Here is a 23,640-nt window from a genome sequence, read left to right on the forward strand (position 1 = left end):
GATTTATATTGAAATTACCAATAGAAAAAATGAGCTATATATTCTGAAAGAGAATGATGAAATGTTAATTTTTTCTCATGTAACCAGTAGGATCCTCTTTCATTACGAACCACCAGTAGTCCGCTAGCATTTAGAATTTTATCTTCTGTGATAACGCACCATTCCAAGAATGGGGGGGGGGTGGCAAAATGGTAATGCAATAAATGTATTTAAAAACATTCTGCACCCAATCGTTTTAATTTTTTTTTGTAACAAATGTTTCTCTAAAAACTCTTTCTTTTAATTTAACATCACTTAATTTAGGGAAAACAGTTCAAAAATCCTTTACCGTTTTTATCCATGGCCTAGGCAAATTTTTTTATTAAACCAAGTTTTATATGTAAGGGTGGAAGAATCACATTTTTTTTGTGGAATAAGAGGTTCATATATAACGTTTGATTTACCATAAACAAAGTCAGTTCCTTTTGGTCAATCTTTTACTTTTGGTGGATTTTGTGTCTTTAGTGTCCCACAAAAAACTTCAACAACTTCAACAAACAAAAGAGAACATTTCATGAAACCTCCCGTTGTCCAAGCAATATAACAATAACATTTACATCAGAACAAACTTTTCAGTTGAATTTTTTGTATTTTATTAGATCTAAAATAAGTTTCATGTTTTCATACGTTTATTTTAAAATCACTGAATATGCACTAAGGAGCGTGACGTGCTAGATAACTATAGTAACAGAAAATCTTTTTAAGAATGGAATAGGAATAAAATACGGAAATTTATTTATGTTAGAGAAATTGTCTCCCAAAATCATAAATGTCTATTTATAAAGCCTATATTAAGAAACCATTTGTTATTTTCTACCAAACGTGCGCTATATTTATTTTAACAAATGTATTCTTGGCTTCCATATAGGTTGATGACAAGAGAATAGTATTGACGGTACCTTTCAGTTTTGCAACATTTTAGACCTGTAATGAATAATTACTTAATTTACAGATGACGACATTCCTTATATAGAAGACGTAGATAACAGTAGACAACATGTTACAATAGGAGTAGCGAAAACACCTATAGTACCACCGAGGCGTAGAAATACGTCGGTAGGAAGCGACTCATCGATAGCGTCAAACGTACAACCGGTTATGGGATCATTATCTTTAGGTATTAGAAAAAAAAACGGCTTGTTGGGATGAATAATAATTTATTCATTATAGGACAAGGTTACGATTCTGCGGTAGGATCCTCTGTACCCACCACGTATTCCTCGCCTCACCAGAATACACCTACATCCGTCTCATCAAGTATTGCTGATGCCGGACACTTCTCGTCGCCGCCCAGCTGGACCAGTAGTCCCCCCACCTCTCCGGATAGTACACAAACGTCGGTGAACTATATCCCGGATGACGTGCACGTGTTGAAACCAGCTCCCAAGGGCAAGATGGTGGTTAAAGAGATGCCCGCAGTTCAGAAAGTGTCTTTCGCTCAAAACCCCACGCCTCAAACCGTTCAGAAAGCGAAAGATGTTAAGGTTGGAGATATTAGTAAGAGCGCCAGTGCCATATCCTTCTCGGAACGAGAGCCTAGGTACTCGACCAGCATTACCAGTATTGGTAACGCTGTTCTTCGATCAAAAACCGCCGAATTCGAAAGAAAGGTCACCACGACCACGACGGTATCTCAGAATAGTACGCCAGCGCCTGCCGTAATACCAACTTCGTCCGACAAAGACAAGAAGAAATACACCAAGAGGAGATATACTGACTCAAGACACCTTACTCGACATATACCCGACTCTGAGTCGTTGGAATCCTCAGGAACAACCACCACTGCTACTAAAACAGACTCAGGAAGTACCACAGGTCCAAATACTGGCCCACTGTATAAACGAAGGGAAATTATATCGAGCGTACCCAGTAAATAAACCAGCCAAAGCCCTGAGGTCGACAATAATGAACCAAAAAAAATTTAAGCTATATAACCATTTATTTTCTTAACTATTTTTATATATATCTGCATATAAATAAACTATGAATTAGCTTTAGTTGTAAAAATAAAAAAAACTATGTTTTATATAAGTTTAGAATATTTAAAACAAGTATAAATATATTAGTTTAAAGGAACTAAACCTGTATAATAACGATTATATTAAATGTGTTCACCGAGACAAAACTTTTAGTGTCGAAGATGTGTTTTCTTAATTTTTTTTTTGTAAAAATTGATCTAATCTCTTAAGCAGTTTGATCCAATAATGCAGTAAACACTGAAGAATGTTATGTAATGTTAATTGTGTTAGGAGTTTAGTCTGATGTTAATACGATTAGATTAGTCATCGTTGTTGTGGTGAAACTTATTTTATAAGTGCCTGTGCAGCTTTTGCCTCGATGATATTGGATAGTGATCGAAATAAATTGTATATATATTTCATTACTATTGTTGTTGGTTCGTTTTTTCCTGTGCATCATATTCCTGATTTTCTCGTCACATTATTTAAATTATAGTAAATTAGGGATGCTTTTTTGAAAAAAAAAATTATATTCTTTTAACCGATATTTTTCGATGTTTATTCAAAAAAAAATTAAAATAAATATATTCCTTAAACTTTATTAAAAACCTTTTAATTATTTTTAATAAATCATTAAAATTTCAAATATTTAAGGTATTTTGGTGCTTAATTGTAAGGGTTTATTAAAAATATCAATATTCTTTATGTATATATATATATATATATATATATATATATATATATATATATATATATATATATATATATATTAAAGGCTCCTTTTACCAACCATGGGTTTATCTAGACTGGGCCTAAAGTTTAACGTGGGCTCCGAACCACTGTTCCACATCCCAGAAGACATCCTTACCCAACCTGGTTACTAGGATCATTTTCCTTGTCGGATTTTACACTCTTGCCTAGAATATTCACAAATTTCAAACAATCACAAGAAAAAAAATTGATATTTTTTGCATTATACATTGATATTTTTAATAAACCTATACTAATAAAACTTTACCTTATATTTTGATAAAAATTACAATTAAGTACCAAAATTACACATTATTATATAAACCATTATATTTTAGTGTCAATTAAAAAAAATTGAAATAATTTCTTGTTTTTTATAATGTTTCATAAATATACTTACTCTTTTTAAAAAATATCACAATATATGGCCTAACAAAAATATCGGTATATCGGTCAAAAATATATAGTCTAAAAATATCGATATTTTTTCGGCATCCCTGCTACGCAGTACCTTGATTTGAAATATTTTTATGATATTTTTATTGCTTATGTTGGTGCAACCCCGCAATTGTCAAGCTAAGATATTTGACTGTATTTCCTGATTCTTTTGTTGGTGACATCAATATTTACTGATTTATCTTAATTCATATTGATGTGCCATTTTTCTGTCCAGCATTGCATTTCGGCAATAACTTTTCGGTTAGTTCAGGATTGCATGTGTATAGCAGATAAGGACTGGTCCCAAAATACTTTCCTGTGGCACACCAGCTTGTATTTTCCTCAAGTAAGAATAGTCATCTTCTCAGTTATATATGCATTTTAATCTTAAACTTAAACCCTCATGTAAAACTTTAGCGAAAATTTGCGCAAAAAAATATATGGAGAACAAATTTTATTTTCACCTAGTGATTTTTCTGACATCACTGATTATGTAAACCTGATCAGTCATGGAATTTTGTTTCTGATGATTGAATGATTGGTTCTATTGAACATTCTCGGCAATAGTGATAGCCATATCTATCTTCGACAGTTGTGATGCATATTGTAGTCTGAATGAAGCATTTATAAGGTTGATGGGCTTTTTAGAACTTCCTTTCAGATTTTCCCGGTAATAAGGTCAAAACCAGGAGCCTTTTTTCCGTAATACCTTTGTTTATTACTTTAAAATATGGAAATATGAATTCAAGGAATAAAAAAATAGAAAGAGTGTAATAACAAGTTACAGGTGTTATAACATTGCAGAAGAGAGGAGAAAAATATAATATGGACTTATATGGATAAATGAGAAGTGATGGTACTGAAGACATACAAATTGAAAAATCGCAGCGTACTGGGAACACTGAAAAATGGAAAAGAGTTATTGTTATAAATTTACAATACAATACAGGAAGAAGAACTAACCCGCATGATTAACAAATATTAATAATTGTTCAATTCTATAAATGGGACATAAAAAATACAGGATACAAGCAAAACCTTTGACTGAATGGTTTGTTGCCCTCTAATACTATCACAGTTACACCCATGGCTTTAGAGGTCACATATACAACTACATACCCAACTTTCCGCCTGGCTCCTAAAGAACGATGTTCCTCAGGGTTTCGTACTCAGTCTCATCCTTTTCAATATAGCAATCCATCTCATCTTTTATATACCATGTGCCAGCGTTCATATACGATTATTTGCAGAAGACAGATTAACCTATTCCATTGTCAGTACAACTACTGGCTTCACTTACTATTAGGAATCGAATCCGTGACTTCCGCGTGTGAGCTCAATGTTATAACCATTAGACTATAGAAACAGTTGCCTATAACGTTTCTTTGATGTCTCATGATATGGTTAATGCTTATATAGCAAACTGAGGATTTTCCTCCTTCGCTCCCAACAGATTCTGATTTGTTTAAAATGGGACCACCTCAGAGGTGCACTCTTTCAAATAAAAAAAGAATTTTGAAAATCGGCTGAGAATTGACGGAGAAATCGGTGAACATACATTAAAAAATGATATATACAGCTGAACATAGAACCGCCTTTTCCAAAGACGGTTAAAAAGTGTGAAGAATTGTGGAAAATTAATGGATAGGTGACATAATATTGTATACAACTCAGCAATAGGACTAAAACATAATCAAAACAATTTTACGATATTTCATATATATATATTTAACATGATATCACAATATTTTATAAAACCTCAAGTATACACTAAATATTTTAATTTCTGTATAATATGATACATAAATATAAGTGTGTATATATATATATATATATATATATATATATATATATATATATATATATATATTAAAATTCATTTTCAAATTAAACTAAATATTGGAGGGATTATTAAGCCACTTTCTTTCTGGTCATATACAAACAATTCAAATTGTACTATAGCTCCATTTTATTTTTATTATCTTAGGTGGCCACAGATATCTGATTGCACGAAAATAATTGCGAAGTACGTTATACAATATCAATAAGAAATATGTAAAAAAATCATTTTGTTACATAACAATCATATAATATAATTTTAACGTTCTTAGAACGGACATATAAAATATATAAATATGTTAAACATATAAAAAAAACAAGAAAAACACCTAATAGTACTAATAAGAGTATCAACCAAATTGGACGGAATATAATAAGGAATGTTTTTTATATACTACACATCGTATGTAACATATTGATTGTAAAACTGTACAATATAATATAATCCTCATTTATCATTAAATATTACCTGCTCCTTATTTTTTTTATTAAGAAGTATTATATACAATATACTAAATGCACTTCTTTAAGGGTTTGGAGAAATTAAGATCCTACTATTTAAAGTTATTAAATTGTTAAGATTTGTTTCAAACAAATGTTGAGTACATTTTTGCTAAAGTAAAATCAGATCTTAATCTTAATAAGCCTAACATAATATTACCACTATTTATAGCTAAGTAAATGTATAAAATAACAAATACAATTTCAATTTTCAGACTAGACAGTTCGGAGTATTAAGTTGGCAAGAAAATAATTTCGAATGTTTGCCGAAACTAACTTCTTGCTGACCGAATAATCACTATAGTCTATTCAAGGTTTTTTTGCAGATACGTCATTAAGATGTATTGCCTGCCGCAATTTGGAAATCCGTTATAGAATCCTTCTCTTAGACTTTCCTTCTCATTTTATTCTAGTTAAAAAGAGACACAATGAGCCTGTCAAAGTCCTCCGGTTGTCAGACGTATGCAAAATTCTTGAAAGCAAAAGTGATAAGAGGTTATAACTCTAACCTATTTACTATTACGGCTGTATAATTAACTGTTGTTTTTTGATGTACTATAACGTTAAAATAAATTATATATGATAAAATTTTTGTTCAATTATTTTATTTAGATTAGAATTTTGTTGTAAGTTAAAGCCAAACTGAACTAACACTCAGAGTTGATGCGGCAACATTGCGACGTTTTGATGTAGAAATAGAAATTTAAATGACGCATGTACAAAATAACTTTGAACAGACTATATATAATATTGCTTCAATTAAAATTTGTCCATGTTTTTGTTATGAAAGGGAATAATTCATTAAAAATAGTCATTTTTTTATGCTGTCTGACACGCTCGGATACAAAAAAGCTTTAGCTCTCGAAGTTTTTGGTGGAGTTGGAATAATGGAGTGGAATTATGCTACCATTACGTAGATGTAAAAACCGTATGGATCTATTGCAAATACTCTCTCGTAATGGCCTTGATTTTATATCGAATTTTTACCATTTTCAGTTTTTAGTTACAACATCATTAGTTTATGAATAAGGGATAAAGGTATTTTGTGCAAAAAACTATGTATGTAAGTAACATAATACACCAAAACCAACAGAAAGGATACCGAGTGTTGTGAGGGAAACGGCGAACAGTCATGTTACCAACGAAAATGTGTTAACGTGTATCGATTTTCATTTATTTAGGTTTAACGCCTACTATTAGGGCAACGAGTATTCGAAACTATTCAATTAAGTTTAACTTATGATAATTGATTTCAGCAATCCGCTGGGATAGCTTTTCCTACGGGATTTTCATTTCAACAACGTCAGAATTTAATGAGCCTATATATATATATATATATATATATATATATATATATATATATATATATATATATATAAATCTTCTTTTTAAAATTTAAGTTGCACGTTTTTTAATAGAATTGCCATCATATATAATGTAATTATAATTAACACCTAAATGATTTTCATTCGGTTGATATTAAAATATTTCAAAGATTGAAGAAATTTCTCTTCATATTGATATATTTTTTACAACATTACTTTTCTAAAGAAAAGATTAAATTCAACTTAATATACAATTCCTCTAAAATATCAATAATAATTTTGTTATTGTTATTTGTAAAGGTAATTTATTTAAGAAAAATAGCGTTAAAATATCAGCAAGTATATCTATACTTTAATTAATTTATTTAAGAAATTTCTGTTAATATTTATTTATATATTTTAGTGATTCATTTATACAATGTTTTTTGACTTTTATGAAACTACCTTGAATGAATATACATTTTTAGTAAATATATATGCTGGAAATGATGATTTTAATAATGAAGAAGTGATATTTCTGTTAGATTTGAAAATAATTTCATGACTTATAGCACACGATATCAAAAATTATGTTGGTATTCCCCATTCACAGTTGATTATTCCATATTCACAATGTAATATATTAAAATATTTCAGAGCTTGTAAACATGTATTTTAATATAATTTTATTTTGATGAAACATATATAAAATACTATGTTGTCATATTAATGTTTTTTTTAATAATTGGACTAAAATAATGTATAATTTAAAAAAAATGTATGACGCTGACGTTTTTTATCATATTTTTATGACATAAACTCATAATATTTTTACATGCTCTCATAAAGTTTCACATGCTTAAATATCCTTAAAATTTTGACAGTAATAATAAACCAAGTAATAAATGGACTGATACATTTTTTTAATCATCATTAATTTATAAGGTACTGCATTTTTTTTAGAAATATTGTATATTATTTGACACTTTTCTGTTTATTATATAATAACAAAAATGATAGCTAATATTTCAGTTTCAATATTGAATAAATTTGTTTAATAATTGCTTTATACACTATATAGTATTATTATATTATATCATTTCGTTTTGTAAAAATTTGTACGTATTATTAAAACACCGATTTGGATATCATTTTCATTGGTAATTCGTAACACAATTAATTCGTAAATATTGATTTTCTTTTTAAATTTTAAAAAATTAAAAATTTTAAAGTTTAATCTATTAACGATTTAATATATAAAAAAAATCAAAAAAATATGCAGATTTAATGTACATTTCTAGGCACCTTAATATATTGTTGGTTTCACTCAGAACACCCGGTATAGAATAGTCGCTTCTAATACTATTACATAAAAAAGCTACTGCTCTAAAGGTATTTCTATTGATGCGAACATCAACATTTTCCTCTTGTTTTGGCATTTCATTTAGAATAGAGTATTGGCGATTACATCGCTATATTTTACACCTCGGTACTGTGCGTTTGTATTCGTACTTTCTTTGTACTGCCGTTTCGATTTAAGGTCGGTGACGTACCGCTGAACCCAGGATTCTGGATACCCAAACCCTCCTTGGGTTTCGGTTTCTTCAAGCTGCTTCTCAACGGAGACCTGAAACACGTAGTAATACATTATTAAAATTCATACAACACCACTGAAATAGTAAACTTAATAAATATTCTAAAAACAAAAAACATTCTGATTAGCTGATATGTTTTAGTTTTTAAAAATGAAGAAAAGATCAACTTTTTTTATAATTGATAAATTGATAATTAAAAATTAATTATAGATTAATTAATAAAAGATATTATTATAAATAAAAATGCAACAAAATAAATTTCAAAATTGAGTGAATTTCAATGAATTGAGAAACGTGGGTTGATTTTTCAAGCATTAACATTTTAATAAACAACAAAGGTCGCATTTATAAATTTTTTTTTTAATTAACCGACCTCAAAAAATAAACAAGGAACTCACTAAAACTTAAAAAGTAATCATACTTAGATTTTTAACAAAAAAAAAAACGTTTTAAAATAAAATATGTATATATAATATCGTTGCATTAACTGAGTTAAAAAAACACAAAAACCTTATTTGGCCTACTGTTCTACTATATTCTACTATATACAACCAATTTAGCTTAATACCTACCTAAACCCATTTATCTATTTACAGTATTTTATTAACTACTACCAACTGATTTCCCCTTCCCCCAATCTGATCCTGACTTGATTTTCGAATAAAAAAATTATTTTGAAAATCGGTCCATAATTGGCTGAGAAATTGGTGAATATACATTAAATATATATATATATATATATATATATATATATATATATATATATATATATATATATATATATATATATATATTAATTAATTTTGCTACATATGATGTCAGAGGTTGGTCATGTGACGCATATGAAATCCTCAACCAATGAAATGTTTTCATAATTAAATATTTTCATTACAGGTTCCTGTAATGATAATTTCGTTCTAATTAACGTTGTCAGTGCCTTCCTGCTGAGACCACGCAAAAGAATTCTGAAGTTGTTTGTATTAAGTGCACACTCTATATATTACTCTATGGAAGTGTGAACAAATTATTTTTCCGTGTTTTGAAATTTTCTAAAGTTGCATATATATATATATATATATATATATATATATATATATATATATATATATATATATATATATATATATATATATATATATATATTATATATACTTATATTTTAGTTTTTTTAAATTTTATAATATTTGTATTTATATAGAATTTTGCTACATATGATGTCAGAGGTTGGTCATGTGACGCATATGAAATCCTCAACCAATGAAATGTTTTCATAATTAAATATTTTCATTACAGGTTCCTGTAATGATAATTTCGTTCTAGTTAACGTTGTCAGTGCCTTCCTGCTGAGACCACGCAAAAGAATTCTGAAATTGTTTGTATTAAGTGCACACTCTATATATTACTCTATGGAAGTGTGAACAAATTATTTTTCCGTGTTTTGAAATTGTCTAAAGTTGCATATATATATATATATATATATATATATATATATATATATATATATATATATATATTATATACTTATATTTTAGTTTTTTTATATTTTATAATATTTGTATTTATATAGAATTTTGCTACATATGATGTCAGAGGTTGGTCATGTGACGCATATGAAATCCTCAACCAATGAAATGTTTTCATAATTAAATATTTTCATTACAGGTTCCTGTAATGATAATTTCGTTCTAATTAACGTTGTCAGTGCCTTCCTGCTGAGACCACGCAAAAGAATTCTGAAATTATTTGTATTAAGTGCACACTCTATATATTACTCTATGGAAGTGTGAACAAATTATTTTTCCGTGTTTTGAAAGTGTCTAAAGTTGCACCCACTATTTTACTTCAATTTGCAACAAAAAATACAGCTGAAGGTTACCAAGTATGCTTAAGGCTGAGTAAGCTTTTGGCAACCATGCCCCATCGATTTCAACAAACGAATATAGGCTTCGATGTTTTAAAAGTGGTGATTTTGACACTGAAGCCAAAGAGCTCTCTGGACAATCAAAGAGTCTCGAAGATGAAAATTTGGATGCAATACCCGACGAGACCATCAACAGGCTATTGACCATAATTTCGTCTGAGCCGATCACGAGCAAAGACGCCACAATGTTATTTTTCAACACGACAACGCAATGTTGCTCAACTAGTGAAAACATAGCTGGAACTACTAACATTAAAATAAAAAATGTTCCCCCACCTACCATATTATCCAGACCTTATCCTTTTTGATTACTACTTGTTCCGATATGTGAGTCGTCAAATTTAAAAAATTCTTAACAATGAAGACGAATTTATGGGCTTACTACTACCAGCGGTTTATTTTCTATGTATTATAAACAGAATATAATCAATAAAAGTTTTACCTCGTCATTGTTACCGACGATCCCACCGTTGATCCATTGGTTGATCCCAATGTTGTTGATGTGGTGTTCATCGAAGCCATAGATCCGTTTGATGCCCCGCTGTATGGTTTACCGCTGGAGTCAGTCATGGAGATACCTACACCTAAACATAAAATTATGAGATATTATACTGGAAAACTATTTCATTAAATTGCCACCCTTTAAAGATACTGAATCAATTTTCAAAGCATTAAAATGGTATAATATCAAAACATGTAAAGATTTTGGACTTATATTGGATAAATAATAATATAAATGGTCTTATATTTCACTTTATAACACAGTTACTAATTTTTTTCTGATAATATTACAATTCTATAAGAATGCACCTTGAACAAATTAATGTAGGTTTAAGAAAACATACAATTCGACATTATAACTGAAGGTGGTCCTCACTTTGCTCTAATATGCCAGCGTTCATCAACCATATGTCTCATAATAATAAATCTGGTAATAAATATTAAAATAAAACAATAATATAAATAGTAATGAGTAATACAATATTTTTCTACAATATTGTCAAACATTAACAGTTTTTTTGTTTTGTTTGTTTTTGTTTTTGTTTGTTTCCACCAATCAATCAGACATCAAAATGCACATATAAGTTAAGCATATAAACCAGAATTTCAGACATCATAAAAAAACGAACATTATATATTATACAAAGTATTATACATTTCTTGTTTTATGTTTTTCAGTGTTTCGTCATTTTCTCATAATTTTACACATTTATTGAGAATAATTGGTACGATATATGTTCATATCAAAATATTTTTTACAACTCTTTTCCAATCTTTCTAGTAACATGATTATGCTGTGTCGAAAGAAATCTCTTGACGTTGCTAGTCAAACTATACTGCAATAACCTGAATAAGCAGTAATTAAAAATTGCTATGTTATATCTGGTTAGAGTGCTGGATTCAGCAAAATTTGCAGCGTTTGCCTAAGCATTAACATACAAGAGGATCACTGTATGTCTGTTACTCTCTAATTCTGATAGTTCAGGTTTAGAAGGTTTTCAAGTATGCTTTTGAGTAAGCTTTTGGCAACCATGCTCCGTCGATTTCAACATATGAATATTGGTTTAGATGTTTTAAAAGTGCTGATTTTTTTTAAAGTCGTGCAATTCATTATTTTCCAATTTTTTGTCTTCCAGGCTTTTCTTTGATATCAAAAGTTTTTAATAAACTCTAAGTTTCAAATAGATGAAAGTAAAATCGATAATTTACCGAACAGCATCACCAAAAAGGTTGCGATGGGTTTTGGCAGCAGATATGGTGCAGCTTGATTCTCTAAATCAAACAACACAAGCTGCCGAAAATACAATCTTGAGCGTTTGTACACAATGAGATAATACACAGTAATATTAAATAGAAAGTAGTTATTTTATCTAGCAAAATGTTAAAACTATTATTCAGAACTGATTATATTAATAATTAATTCCATTTTCTTCTTTCATATGTACAGCAAGTCTTCGGTGTCGGTGTAAGTATATGTCCTGGATTAACCCCAACATTGTGTGTTTTGAGGCTGTCGTGATATTTCGACTTTTAATCGCAGTACACAATACGAAATTCTTATTTTTTTGCCAGGCTAGAAAGGAAACCCTGAAATGCTAACACACTTCGGAATAGAATTTTTAGCCAATTCGTGTGGTAGCCATTTTCCCTTCTTTTTGGATATTGCTCATAGCATGTAAAAATTTGAAGGCAGTTGATTCATTAAGTAAAGAGTCTAATTTCCATGAGAGATTGAGCAGTCTTTTTGTCTAACAAGTCTTGCAATTTATTGTCTCCTTCAGTTCTGATGACGTTAAAATCGATCTACTTTTAAATAATTGAAACCGAGTACGATAAAGCAACACCACCATAAGTTTATAAAATTGCGATAATTTTGTATAATAAAATATATTTATGACGTATTTGTAATCGTATTTATCTTATCAAATTACAAAACATATTCAACAATATAATACTTCTAAAGCTTACTAATATTATTAGGAATTTATTAAATTTTAGTAATGACATATATAGTTAAAGTATAATTTAATATGTTTTTTTTTAATATTTAATAATTCAACTTCCATTCAGCTTTATCGTGAATAAAAACATCAATGACGTAGCATTATTTCGAATATAAAATTGGTCTCGAAACATAAGCCGAAATATATTAATATTTATGTTGCAATTTCGATTTTCTGCCGAAACAATCGAGCGGTCGTTCTAGGCGAAGATTGAATTATATTCCGACGTTAAATTTTTGTTAATATCCCTGGGGAGGGCACCTAATAATCCGCCGCCCTTCTTGTTTGACGTCTTTTCAGTCCCTTTCTGGCCAGATAATTTGTTTTCTCCGTGTGCTTTTTGTTTTTCGTGTTTACATTTGCGGAATTTATTTTTACAGCTAAAAAGTTCGATATCTGTCTATAATATGAATTAGTAACAGCTGAAACATTAATAAATGGCATAACTTCTACTAGAACTGTAAATTAATTTCAAGAAATAATGATTTTAATACTCTAGAAAGACTCAATTTTCCCAAGAACAAGTATCCTGACTCAGCTGCATTCATATTCAACTTTTCGCCATTTGTATAGCCCTTTGTCATGTTATTTCCACTTCCATAAGAACTACCTGTTTCTATAAAATTTACAGGTACATATAGTGAGAAAAATGAAAACTTAGATGCAGGATTAGCCATGTCTCCATTTTTGTTGAACGTGCTGACAATTATTCAAGGCTATATTAACAATTCTCTATAACTTGGCTAGTTTTCGAAATTTAGAAATAAGAAGATTTCTGAGAAGATATTTTATACCAATTTCTTATCATCTGAGTTATGCCCACTAACTTTTAAGCCTTACTACTATGTGGTTATACAACATAACACCTTTTCCTTAATCCCTTGAAAAAATTACCAAAAAGAGGTAACAGATCAATTGAAAAGTCCCCGGACTGACACATAGATGGCGCTAGTAGATATTGCTTTTTGAAGCGAAAAATACAGTTGAAGTAAAAACTTGAAGCTTGATGCCGAGTTTCCGGACACTGCCCCAGGAATATAAACCATCATGGATTGGTATGCTCAGTTTAGACGTGGTGAAATGAGCACCGAATATGGTGAACGCAGTGGACGGCCAAAAGAGGCTGTTACAGATGAAAACATGAAAAAATCCAAAAAATGATTTTGATCGACCGTAAATCGAAATTGAATGAAATAGCAGACACTCTAAAGATATCAACTGAACGTGTACATCAAATCATTCACGAATATTTGGGTATGAGAAAACTCTGTGCCGGGCGAGCTCACTTTTGACCAAAACAACAACGGGTTGATGATTCGGAGCAGTGTTCGAAGATGATCAACCGTAATAAACTCGAGTTTTTGCATCGATATGTGACAATGGATTAAACAGGGCTCCACCATTTCACTCCGAAGTCAAATTGACAGTCATCTGAGTTGTCTGCACACGATGAGTCCGCTCCAAAGCGTGGGAAAACAGAATAGTCGGCTGGCAAGGTTATGGCGTCTGTATTTTGGGATGCGCATGGAACAATTTTCATTGACTACTTTGAAAAAGGAAGGACCATCAACAGCGACTATTATATAGCGTTATTGGATCGTTGGAGGAAATCGCCGAAAAACGGCCGCATTTACGACAGAAAAATAAAGTGCTGCTTCACCAAGAAAATGCACCGTGTTAAAAATCCATGAATTGGGCTTCGAATTGCTTCCTCATCCACCGTATTCTGCAGATCTGGCCACCAGCGACTATTTATTATTCTCAGATCTCAAAAGAATGCTCACTTGGAAGAAATTTTCGTCGAATGAACAGGTGATCGACGTAACTGAGGCCTATTTTGAAGCAAAGGAAAAATCGTACTGCAGTTGGAGGGTCGCTATAATCAGTGTATCACTCTTGAAGGGAATTGTGTTGAATAAAAAAAACTAATATTGCCAAAAAATGTGCTTTACTATGGTAGGCCAGGGACTTTTCAATTGACCTATTATATTGTCGTTGAAACATTTGAACAGCTTTCAATTCTAGGCGAGTATTATTACGCAAGAATACGCGGTTTTGGAACTGAGAAACCAAAAGATGTATATAAACTAAATTGGTAATGGGGGTTGCTTTCAAATCAGTAGCCCGTTATTTAAATTTGGATCTAATTATCCAGATATTCAATAGATTCATTATTTTACAATTTTAGAATTAAATTCTATACATCAGAAATTAAAGGAGGCTGAAGTGAATCTTTTATACTACTTGGGATCTGTTTTACGCATTAGAATATCTTGGTGTAGCTGCTTACCTTGCTCGTCAAGTTTTGTGAGATAAAATCAGGATGTGAATGCAAGAAATGTATTTTGAAAGAAATTTGAGCTCTTATCTTGTGTAATTTTGTAACAAATTTTCTAAGACTTGCTCTAAGTGAGAGTAATTAATTTTCGAATAGCAGGTCCGACATATATCCTTAAAAAATTAAATGCTTTTCCTCCATAACGGAACTGCTTTCATTGTTGGCCGGTGATGAAGATGAAGTTCATAAGGTCTTTTTGCACTTGTACCTGGACAAATTGGCAATGGATCACTGTAAGTACGTAGAACTGACCTCGTTACTGATGATACATCAATATATTTATACTGGACTATTTCTGGCAGTTATATCGACGAAATTTATCGAGAAAAAACAGCAGTCATCTATATGATTTTTATATTCCCTCTGTAATGTTGGTACTGAAAATCAAAAGTATACATTTTCACTAAGTCACCATTTGTAGAGCTTTGTTCTGCACGTTTTGCAAAACAAGTTCGATACCCATGTCTTGTCACAGTTTACCAAAGTACTTTAAATACGCATCTCTGAGTTCATTTGTTATGAATTTCCACGTTTACCGAGCATATAACATCCCCAAACGTAACAAAAATAGTTTGAATCGAGTTTGTAAAGTTGTCTCTGCATATTCACAAATTTCGATGCACAATCATAGCACAAAAGCAAGTTCCACATGATGTTTAATGCAACGTCATCAGCTGACAGCCATTATCAGTGGTCAGTGCTGCCACCATTTGCTAACTCCAACACTAGAGCGGGTCTAGACACACACACATTGATGATATAGTAAATTACACTGCTTTTAGTGATATTTATATAGTATATGTATGTTTTAAAGTCCCGAAAATCCACAGTCTGAGCTTCAGTCTATTTTTGGTATACGCTATACGCTAGTTTCGGTCCAAATTCCAGTAGACCACGCCAAGAGATCCTCTTTAAAACAAAATTTGTTCCTGTATTTTAACGGTTGAAGGTTGAAGGTGTTTTCAATAATTTCAGTTTGCTCCTGGTGACCCTATACTTATTATATTTTTATTTTATTTTTATTTTAGAGTATTTTTCAATGCTTCAATATCTCTAAATTTCGAAATATCAAAGCTGAGGTTACTACAAATAACTTCAATCCAACTCAAGTAATATGAACTGTTTTTTCCTGAACACACTAAGTTTTGACAAGGACCCGCTTTTGTTAATAACTAATTTCAATTCTTGATAACTAAATTGGTTTGGTTTGGTTTCCTACCGACTGTACCAGTTCCGATGCAATTCTAATTTGAACGAAAACGAAGAACTGTCTTTAAACAGTTTTGAGAATATCCATGCTGTATTAGTCGCGCAATATAACATACATACAATAATATCAAATTTTATTTACCATTTGATCCAGGCTCCCGGAACCCTGGGTTACCATATGTTGTGGATTCGATAGGCATGCTGACGGTTGTGGGATCACCACCCTCTCTTTTCGAGAAGAACATGTCATACAATGACATTACGAACAATGCCGAGTTCAATATTATAGCTAAAACCTAGAACATAATTGAAAATGTATTATGATAAAACAGTGCTATAATTTCATCATCAGAATAATAAGAGTATTGTTTAGTGAAAAGTTTTTGAATCTTAAAATATTAAAATTTTTCAATTTTTTTATACAGATTTTACCTGAATTATTGGTAATGGTTTTTGATATTTAGCCTTTGATTAAGATTTCTAATATTCTATTGTATTTTTATACAAATTGAAGCCTTAGCACTTATATAATTATTAATATATAGTAGTTCTAGCAATTTCCTATTATTGGCCTGTGTTCAAGCAATATTCAAGTAGCGTAACATAACCTAGAAGCAGTAGGTTGGACGATGAGATGTTTGTATTTAGAAACAGACATTCACCAACTGATGAGGTATATTGTATTTCAGATATAGCTGAGAATATTTTTGTAAAAAAAGAAAATTTGTTCAACCATACTTCCAGACATTTCCCATGCATTTGAGGACCTCGAAAACAGGATGACCAAATCCAGATTCTCAAATCTTTGAAACCAATCAATTCTCAATCAAAGCTTTGAAACCCGCGTATAATGCGACCAATATTGTATTTGCTCTCTACTGTTATATCACCAAATGTGTAGGAGTAACAATGGCCACATTTGCTGATAACTCTCGCTTAAACTAACGATATTGAGGAAATTGTAAATAGATATATTGAAGAAATTTATGTAGGTAATTTTATATCTGCTAATGATAATTGGTTTTAGAGTAACTGTGTATATGAACACAAATTAAATATTTGGACATGATGCTAGACGCGAAGCTGAATTGGAAAGACCATCCTCGACGAAGTGGAAAGATCGTCAGTAGACCTACTGTGTGCCAACATAACATATAATAATAAATTTACCATAACAAAATGAGGACATCCACAAAGATCTAAAAGTGCTAACGGTCAACCGCTGCGAAAAAAGTGCCAAGAGAAGTTACTTCAGAAAGTGTTTAAACTAAGTGTAATAATTCAGTGGAAGCTTTAGGTCTAAAATATTAGATATCGGCTTTGAACAATACGAAGTAAACATTACTACATAGTTGTAGTTAATAATTCGATATAAAATGTGCGCCATCAGCTTTTAAATAAAAAACGTAAGTCACCGTTAAAATCATCTCTATTTGACTTTACAAATCAACCAGATTTTTTGTAATATAAAATATGGTGACAATAAAAATAAATTTTATAAAAACAATGACAAATTGGCTGAAAATATTTTCCAAATCTTATAGGGAAAAATATAAACATAATATATCGTAATAATCTGATCCACTAGAGGACGCATTTCATGTCTTTTTGGCAAAAAAAAACGAGGGAGACCGGTCCTTTTTATATCCATGAAGTAACGTAAATCAAAATTCTGTACACATATAAATCAAAGTTGTACGCCCGTTGTTGTACCGCCATTCATATAGTTTCGGAAACCTCCCGAAAAACCGACCCTATTAGTTCCGTTTGTTTTGAACCGGGAATATGTGTTCCATATGGCTGTTAGTTGATGTAATCCGAGCCAGATTTTTATCCAGCATTGTCGAGAAAACTTTGGATTGATCGAATTAAATACATAAAACCAAATATTTACAAAGCTCCCCCTAATTTTTTGCTATTATGAACTTGATGTTGGGAAAACATATGATGAATAATTCTAAATGTCTATTTTTTATTCGTTCCTATGGAAGTAATTTATTTTAAGAAGCTTGAGAGCTTATAGAGATATATAACGGCTATTCTTGATGAGAAAATACTAGGTTTTCATAAAAAGTGATGAGTTATAAGAAAGTGAATCTTAAATGCATTTATTCTAACAGTGTATGGAGTACACCTATCAGTCCAGAATGACTGTCAAATACTCTTTTACAGTAGCTATATAAACTTAGACATGCCGTTCAATATTATGCTATGATGATCCTTGATCGATCTGATCATCGGTAATTGGCTTGAGAATTAATAAAGAATAGACAAGAGTGTTTGTTGTGTGATCTAGAGTAAACCTCAAAGGGATCTAGTTAGATCGAGTGCAGGACTTGAAGTACTTGTCATCATCAATAAATGAGAGAAAAAATGACATCTATTACTGTAGTAGTTAGCCGAATATGCCAAGCTGCAGGAGTTTTTCCTTCTCAGTCAGCCGTTTAAGATAGTACAGTTGAGCAATAAATTCAAAGTCGCAGATTAAAATGGTTTATACTGTCGAATGAAAGGTGATTTTTTCACAGACTTCTGTGGCGAAATTGACCTTTTGGATTGAAGACGAAGTGAATGAAGCTGCAAAAAATATGAAAAAAAGCATAAAAATCGATCCGAAAAATATGAGACCAATATAATCCAAGGCTATATCGAGATTTAGCCTGCAGCACCAACGGAAGCATATTGGTTGAGAATACATTATTCCCGAGTGCCGGATATGGATTGTTGATGATCATAAGCAGCTCTTAGCTCTTCATTTAATATAAATCGTTTGCTATGAAAAAAATTATTGAGGCACAAGAAAATCGAGAAATAAAAAAGAGCATAGAGCTTATTAAAATACTGCTTGATGATTTTAAAATGCAATCCGAATGATTTTTGGGTTCGATTAATAAGTATTCAGGACTAAAATATGGAATCATAAAAAAAATTAGGCGATAAAATAGTAGCCCAATCAAGTGGTTTTCGAACGTAAATATGATCTAAAGTTATGATCAGACCAAAAGCTTAATGTCAGCATTAATATTATGCATTTTGTCAAGGCATTGAACTTTTTAATTATTCTGTAAAATAAATATTTTATATATCAAGCATTGTAATAGTTCTTATACTGGGACACCAATGTTTCCTTGAGATTCTATATTTGTATCTCTATATCAGCATTCTGTGACTACTGACTACGGGTTCGGTAAAACGTTCGGTTTTAAACTATTCATTTACAGAATTCCCCCTTGGAATTAGGGAATTGATAAAAAAGGGCGAAATGTTAGAGAAGCACGGAACCAGAAGGGCTCTAACCAAAACAATATTTGATAGAATTAGTCAGATAAATCAAAAAATAGAAAGCAACTCGGAGATTTAAAAGACCAATTATTAGAGTATCGCCTATTAAAAATGGTTGAAATGAATGAGTTCAACGCAAAAAAAAACTGAATTATTCGCAAATAATTTAGCTAACGTATTACAATAGAGTGATATAGAATCTACAATAGATATAAATCCTAATTATCGGCCTAATGTAGCTGTAAATCTAATTACTCCAATGGAAATTGCCACAGAAATTGACAACGATCTCAATCCTAAAAAGGCTGCTGGAATTGATGATATTTCACCTGAGTTATCGAAAGAGCTGCCACGAAAATCAACAATCATGTTGACATATATATTTAATGCTTGTTTGAGACTGAAGTATGTGCAGGAATGTTTTAAGGTTGCTCGAATAATTATGCTTAAAAGACCTGACGCACCGGCAGAACAAGCTGGATCTTACGGGCCTATTTCGCTGCTATTATTGATATCAAAATTATTTGAGAAACTGCTGGTAAAACGCATTAAACCATTTATAGAAATACCATATCTCCACGTTGGATGTCGAAATCACCACTCAAAAATTGATCAAGCGAATAGAGTAACGCGGCTGTTGAAAAGGCATTCGAAGAAAAGAAATACGGCCTTGAAATATTCCCGGATATCCCGCACAGTTTTGACAGTGTAATCTACAAAATTAGTAAATTGCTACCACCAAATTCCGACTGCTGGAATTTTATCTTTTCGAATGAAAATGTAGTGTCCATTCCTGTATCTGCTCTATACTGCTGAAGCCTCAACAATGAAACACAACTTGGAACATTTGCCAAAATATTTATCTCTCTATCTATATATGCAAGTTATATATGTAAGTAACGGCCAACAAGATCTATAAATGAACTATTGAATAGAAAATGTAGCTTAAAAGCTCAAAATTTGTCCATGTTAATGTTGCATTGCGATAAAAGGACAAAAACTTAATCATATCGCATGGCTAATGCCCGATTCCTCAAGCAGAATCAACTAATTACATTGGAGTACCTCTCGACGATAGGTTAAAATGGAAACATCATGTCAGACAAAAAGCAGAGCAGATTAGACTTTTGTAACATTTTGAAAAATTTGCGTCAGTCATTAGTTTTCGAATAGCAAGTCCGACATATATCCTTAAAAAATTAAATGCTTTTCTTCCATAACGGAACTGCTTTCATTGCTGGCCGTTGATGAAGATGAAGTTAGTAAGGTCTTTTTTGCACTTGTACCTGGACAAATTGGCAATGGATCACTGTAAGTACGTAGAACTGACCTAGTTACTGATGATACATCAAGATATTTATACTGGACTATTTTTGGCAATTACATCGACGAAATTTATCGAAAAAAAGCAGCAGTCATCTACATGATTTTTATATTCCCTCTGTAATGTTGGTACTGAAAATCAAAAGTATACATTTTCACTAAGTAACCATATGTAAAACATGGCTTGTCACAGTTTGCCGTTGGAACATTTGCCGAGGATACAGATATGGCAAAATATGTATCTCTCTATCTATATATATGAGTTATATATGTAAGTAATGGCCAACCAAAGATTTACAAATGAACTATAGAATGGAAAATGCAGCTTAAAAGCTCAAAATCTGTCCATGTTAATGTTGCATTGCGGTAAAAAGACAAAAACCTAATTATATTAACTTGACTGATGTCCGATTCCTCAAGCAGAATCAGCTAATTACCTCGGAATACCTCTCGATGATAGGTTGGAAACATCATGTCAGACAAAAAGCAGAGCAGATTAGACTCAAAGTTAAGCAACTGGTTATTCGGAACACACCCTTGACACAACTTGATTGGTTTATCAGTATACCAAATCCAATTTGGTGTGAAAATATGGAGTTGCACTAAAGTATCAAACCAACTAGTAATCCAACGCACCTAAAAAAGTTCTTCGATTGATTACCAATGCTTATCGCTACGTAACCAATGAAAAGCTGCACGATAACCTCGAAATCAAATAGATACAAGAAGTGTATCGTGATAGTGTATAGATCTAATAAGTTTGAGAAAAGCTCAGATATGTTTCAAAATTTTCTGATATTATTTACCTCAATATAAAATCCTGGCCCTCGTGTGACGACAAAGCCATTTCTTTCATCGTCGATTTGTGTTGCGAATAAACTGGCAGCAACGATAGCCAGTAGTGCTACGAAAAAAAAACAACAATTATCGATGGCAAATAATTAAAATATCCATACTTACCAGCTATAAAAGCTAAAACCACCTTTGTTAATATGGCAGCCGTATATTTAACCACAACCTTTTCCTTGGAGCTGATCATGGCCAGTTGGAGTACACTCAGGAAACAGAAGATGGCCAAGGATACTACACCAATAATGGCGACTATTCCTGCTACCCACACTGCAACTGAAACAAAATAATCACGTCAAAATAATCTCGAAAGTGTTATCGAGAGTATTGTCTCAAAGCATATCCTCCGTTTTTCTTGTCAGTATGTATTCATTTACATTTCCTTTGTCCTTTATTTTTCAACTCAGATATGGGGTGATTTTTTAAAATACAAAAGAAAAATATCCGCATACGTGTGGGCTTTTCGTCGGGTGATATGAGTAATGTGTATGAAATTACTCGGAAAATGTATAGTATATTTTGAGAGAGAAAAAATGAAGCTTCTTTAATATGCGACACTATATAGATGTGCCCTTTATTTGTAACGGAATGAGTATAATTTTTTTCTGTTGTAAATTACAACACGGTCATTAGTAATACCAGACACGTTTAGTTTTAATTTTGTTCGTAGCTCATTGAGTTTGGGGTTAATTTTCACGGAAAAATACTTTCTTTGCTGGCTTAGTTTGCATTTTGAATATATTTGTGAGAAACTAAATAATGTCTTAAGAATTTCAAGAATATGATTATAATTGTCGAACAATAATCGTTATTAATAGTTACTAATATCACTCAATAGGCCTTCGTCGATATAATAAAATAATATATACCGTTTGAAAGAAATACATCATTACATAAAATGTGTAACCAGTATAGATATAAAATATTGGTAATTTTCATATGATTAGTCTAATGTAAGAACTATGTGACTTGTGATGTTATATTTACTAGGTAGTCAGTTTAAATCTACTGCTGTACTTGTAGTTGAGTAACTCGTGATTTAAGGAGTGGTGTGAATACTGGACCTTCCGGTTTAAAGAAATTTCGTGATTAGAGGTAGGACAAAATATTGGTTAGTTTCAGTTTTTTGGAATGCATCAGTACTTTTGTTTGTAAACGATCACTGTTCATTAATAAATATATTTTCAGTGTTTAATGTGTGCCGAAATAAATAAATTAATAAAGTGTAAAATGCAGTGTAAAATATTCTTCAGATATCACCAGATGAGTGTTAAAACATTTAAACATTTAAGATAACGTAGCTAGCGTTAAAATATATGTGGGTAAGGTAATTTGAGGTTATGAATTTTTTTATGAGCCTTACGAAAACCTAGCTAAAACTCTCAAAAGTCTTTGAGGCAGCTTAGAAGTTGACGGATTAATTCAAATAATAGAAAAGTGGCTATGCTCATCGCGGTTTCATTTTACCAAGTAAAAAAGAAAGGTATTCGTTAGCGCATTGCGAGTGATAGTGGAAAGTGTATCCAGTACGACAATTACAAATTCAGGAAGTTATGCGTTAGTCCTAGAGAGCCATTGACATCGATACAGAAGCGAAATGTTCACATCCATAAAGTTTTGTTGGATATATGTTGGCATCGGAATATTGTCTTATATTACGAGCTGCAAAGACCATATGGAAATGGTATTATTGATATTAACGGACGTAATTTAAGCAAATTGAACGACACATTGTGTCAAGAGACCTGACAGTAGCGAGTAGCGGACTCAAGTCAAAGTTAAAGTGATTC

The 23,640-nt window shown here is 31.3% G+C and overlaps 2 protein-coding genes across 4 annotated transcripts in view; one reads left to right on the forward strand and one right to left on the reverse strand.

The window, feature by feature from the left end:
- Window positions 1-2,422, forward strand: part of RhoGAP102A (Rho GTPase activating protein at 102A) — a 75,211-nt gene extending 72,789 nt beyond the window's left edge. For both annotated transcript variants that reach the window (XM_076396396.1, XM_076396397.1), the window contains exons 12-13: window positions 992-1,156; window positions 1,210-2,422. In XM_076396396.1, the coding sequence (XP_076252511.1) occupies window positions 992-1,156; window positions 1,210-1,916 (872 nt within the window). In that variant the 3' untranslated portion in view covers window positions 1,917-2,422. The remainder of the gene's footprint in view (window positions 1-991; window positions 1,157-1,209) is intronic.
- A 2,465-nt stretch (window positions 2,423-4,887) lies between these two features.
- The window catches only part of LOC143191382 (uncharacterized), a 136,921-nt gene continuing 118,168 nt past the window's right edge, over window positions 4,888-23,640 (reverse strand). Inside the window, exons 4-8 of one of the 2 annotated variants that reach the window (XM_076396399.1) lie at window positions 21,962-22,126; window positions 21,808-21,905; window positions 16,539-16,692; window positions 10,788-10,923; window positions 4,888-8,456 (exon numbers count right to left, since the gene is read on the reverse strand). In XM_076396399.1, coding sequence (XP_076252514.1) covers window positions 8,309-8,456; window positions 10,788-10,923; window positions 16,539-16,692; window positions 21,808-21,905; window positions 21,962-22,126 — 701 coding nt within the window. In that variant the 3' untranslated portion in view covers window positions 4,888-8,308. Of the gene's footprint in view, window positions 8,457-10,787; window positions 10,930-16,538; window positions 16,693-21,807; window positions 21,906-21,961; window positions 22,127-23,640 lie in introns of both variants that reach the window. The other variant, XM_076396398.1, reaches the window with a different exon arrangement.

This window comes from Rhynchophorus ferrugineus, unplaced genomic scaffold (assembly GCF_030347505.1).
Source record: "Rhynchophorus ferrugineus isolate W39M unplaced genomic scaffold, kcgeb_rfMv2 rfM2, whole genome shotgun sequence".
In the NCBI taxonomy this organism is placed as follows: domain Eukaryota; kingdom Metazoa; phylum Arthropoda; class Insecta; order Coleoptera; family Curculionidae; genus Rhynchophorus; species Rhynchophorus ferrugineus.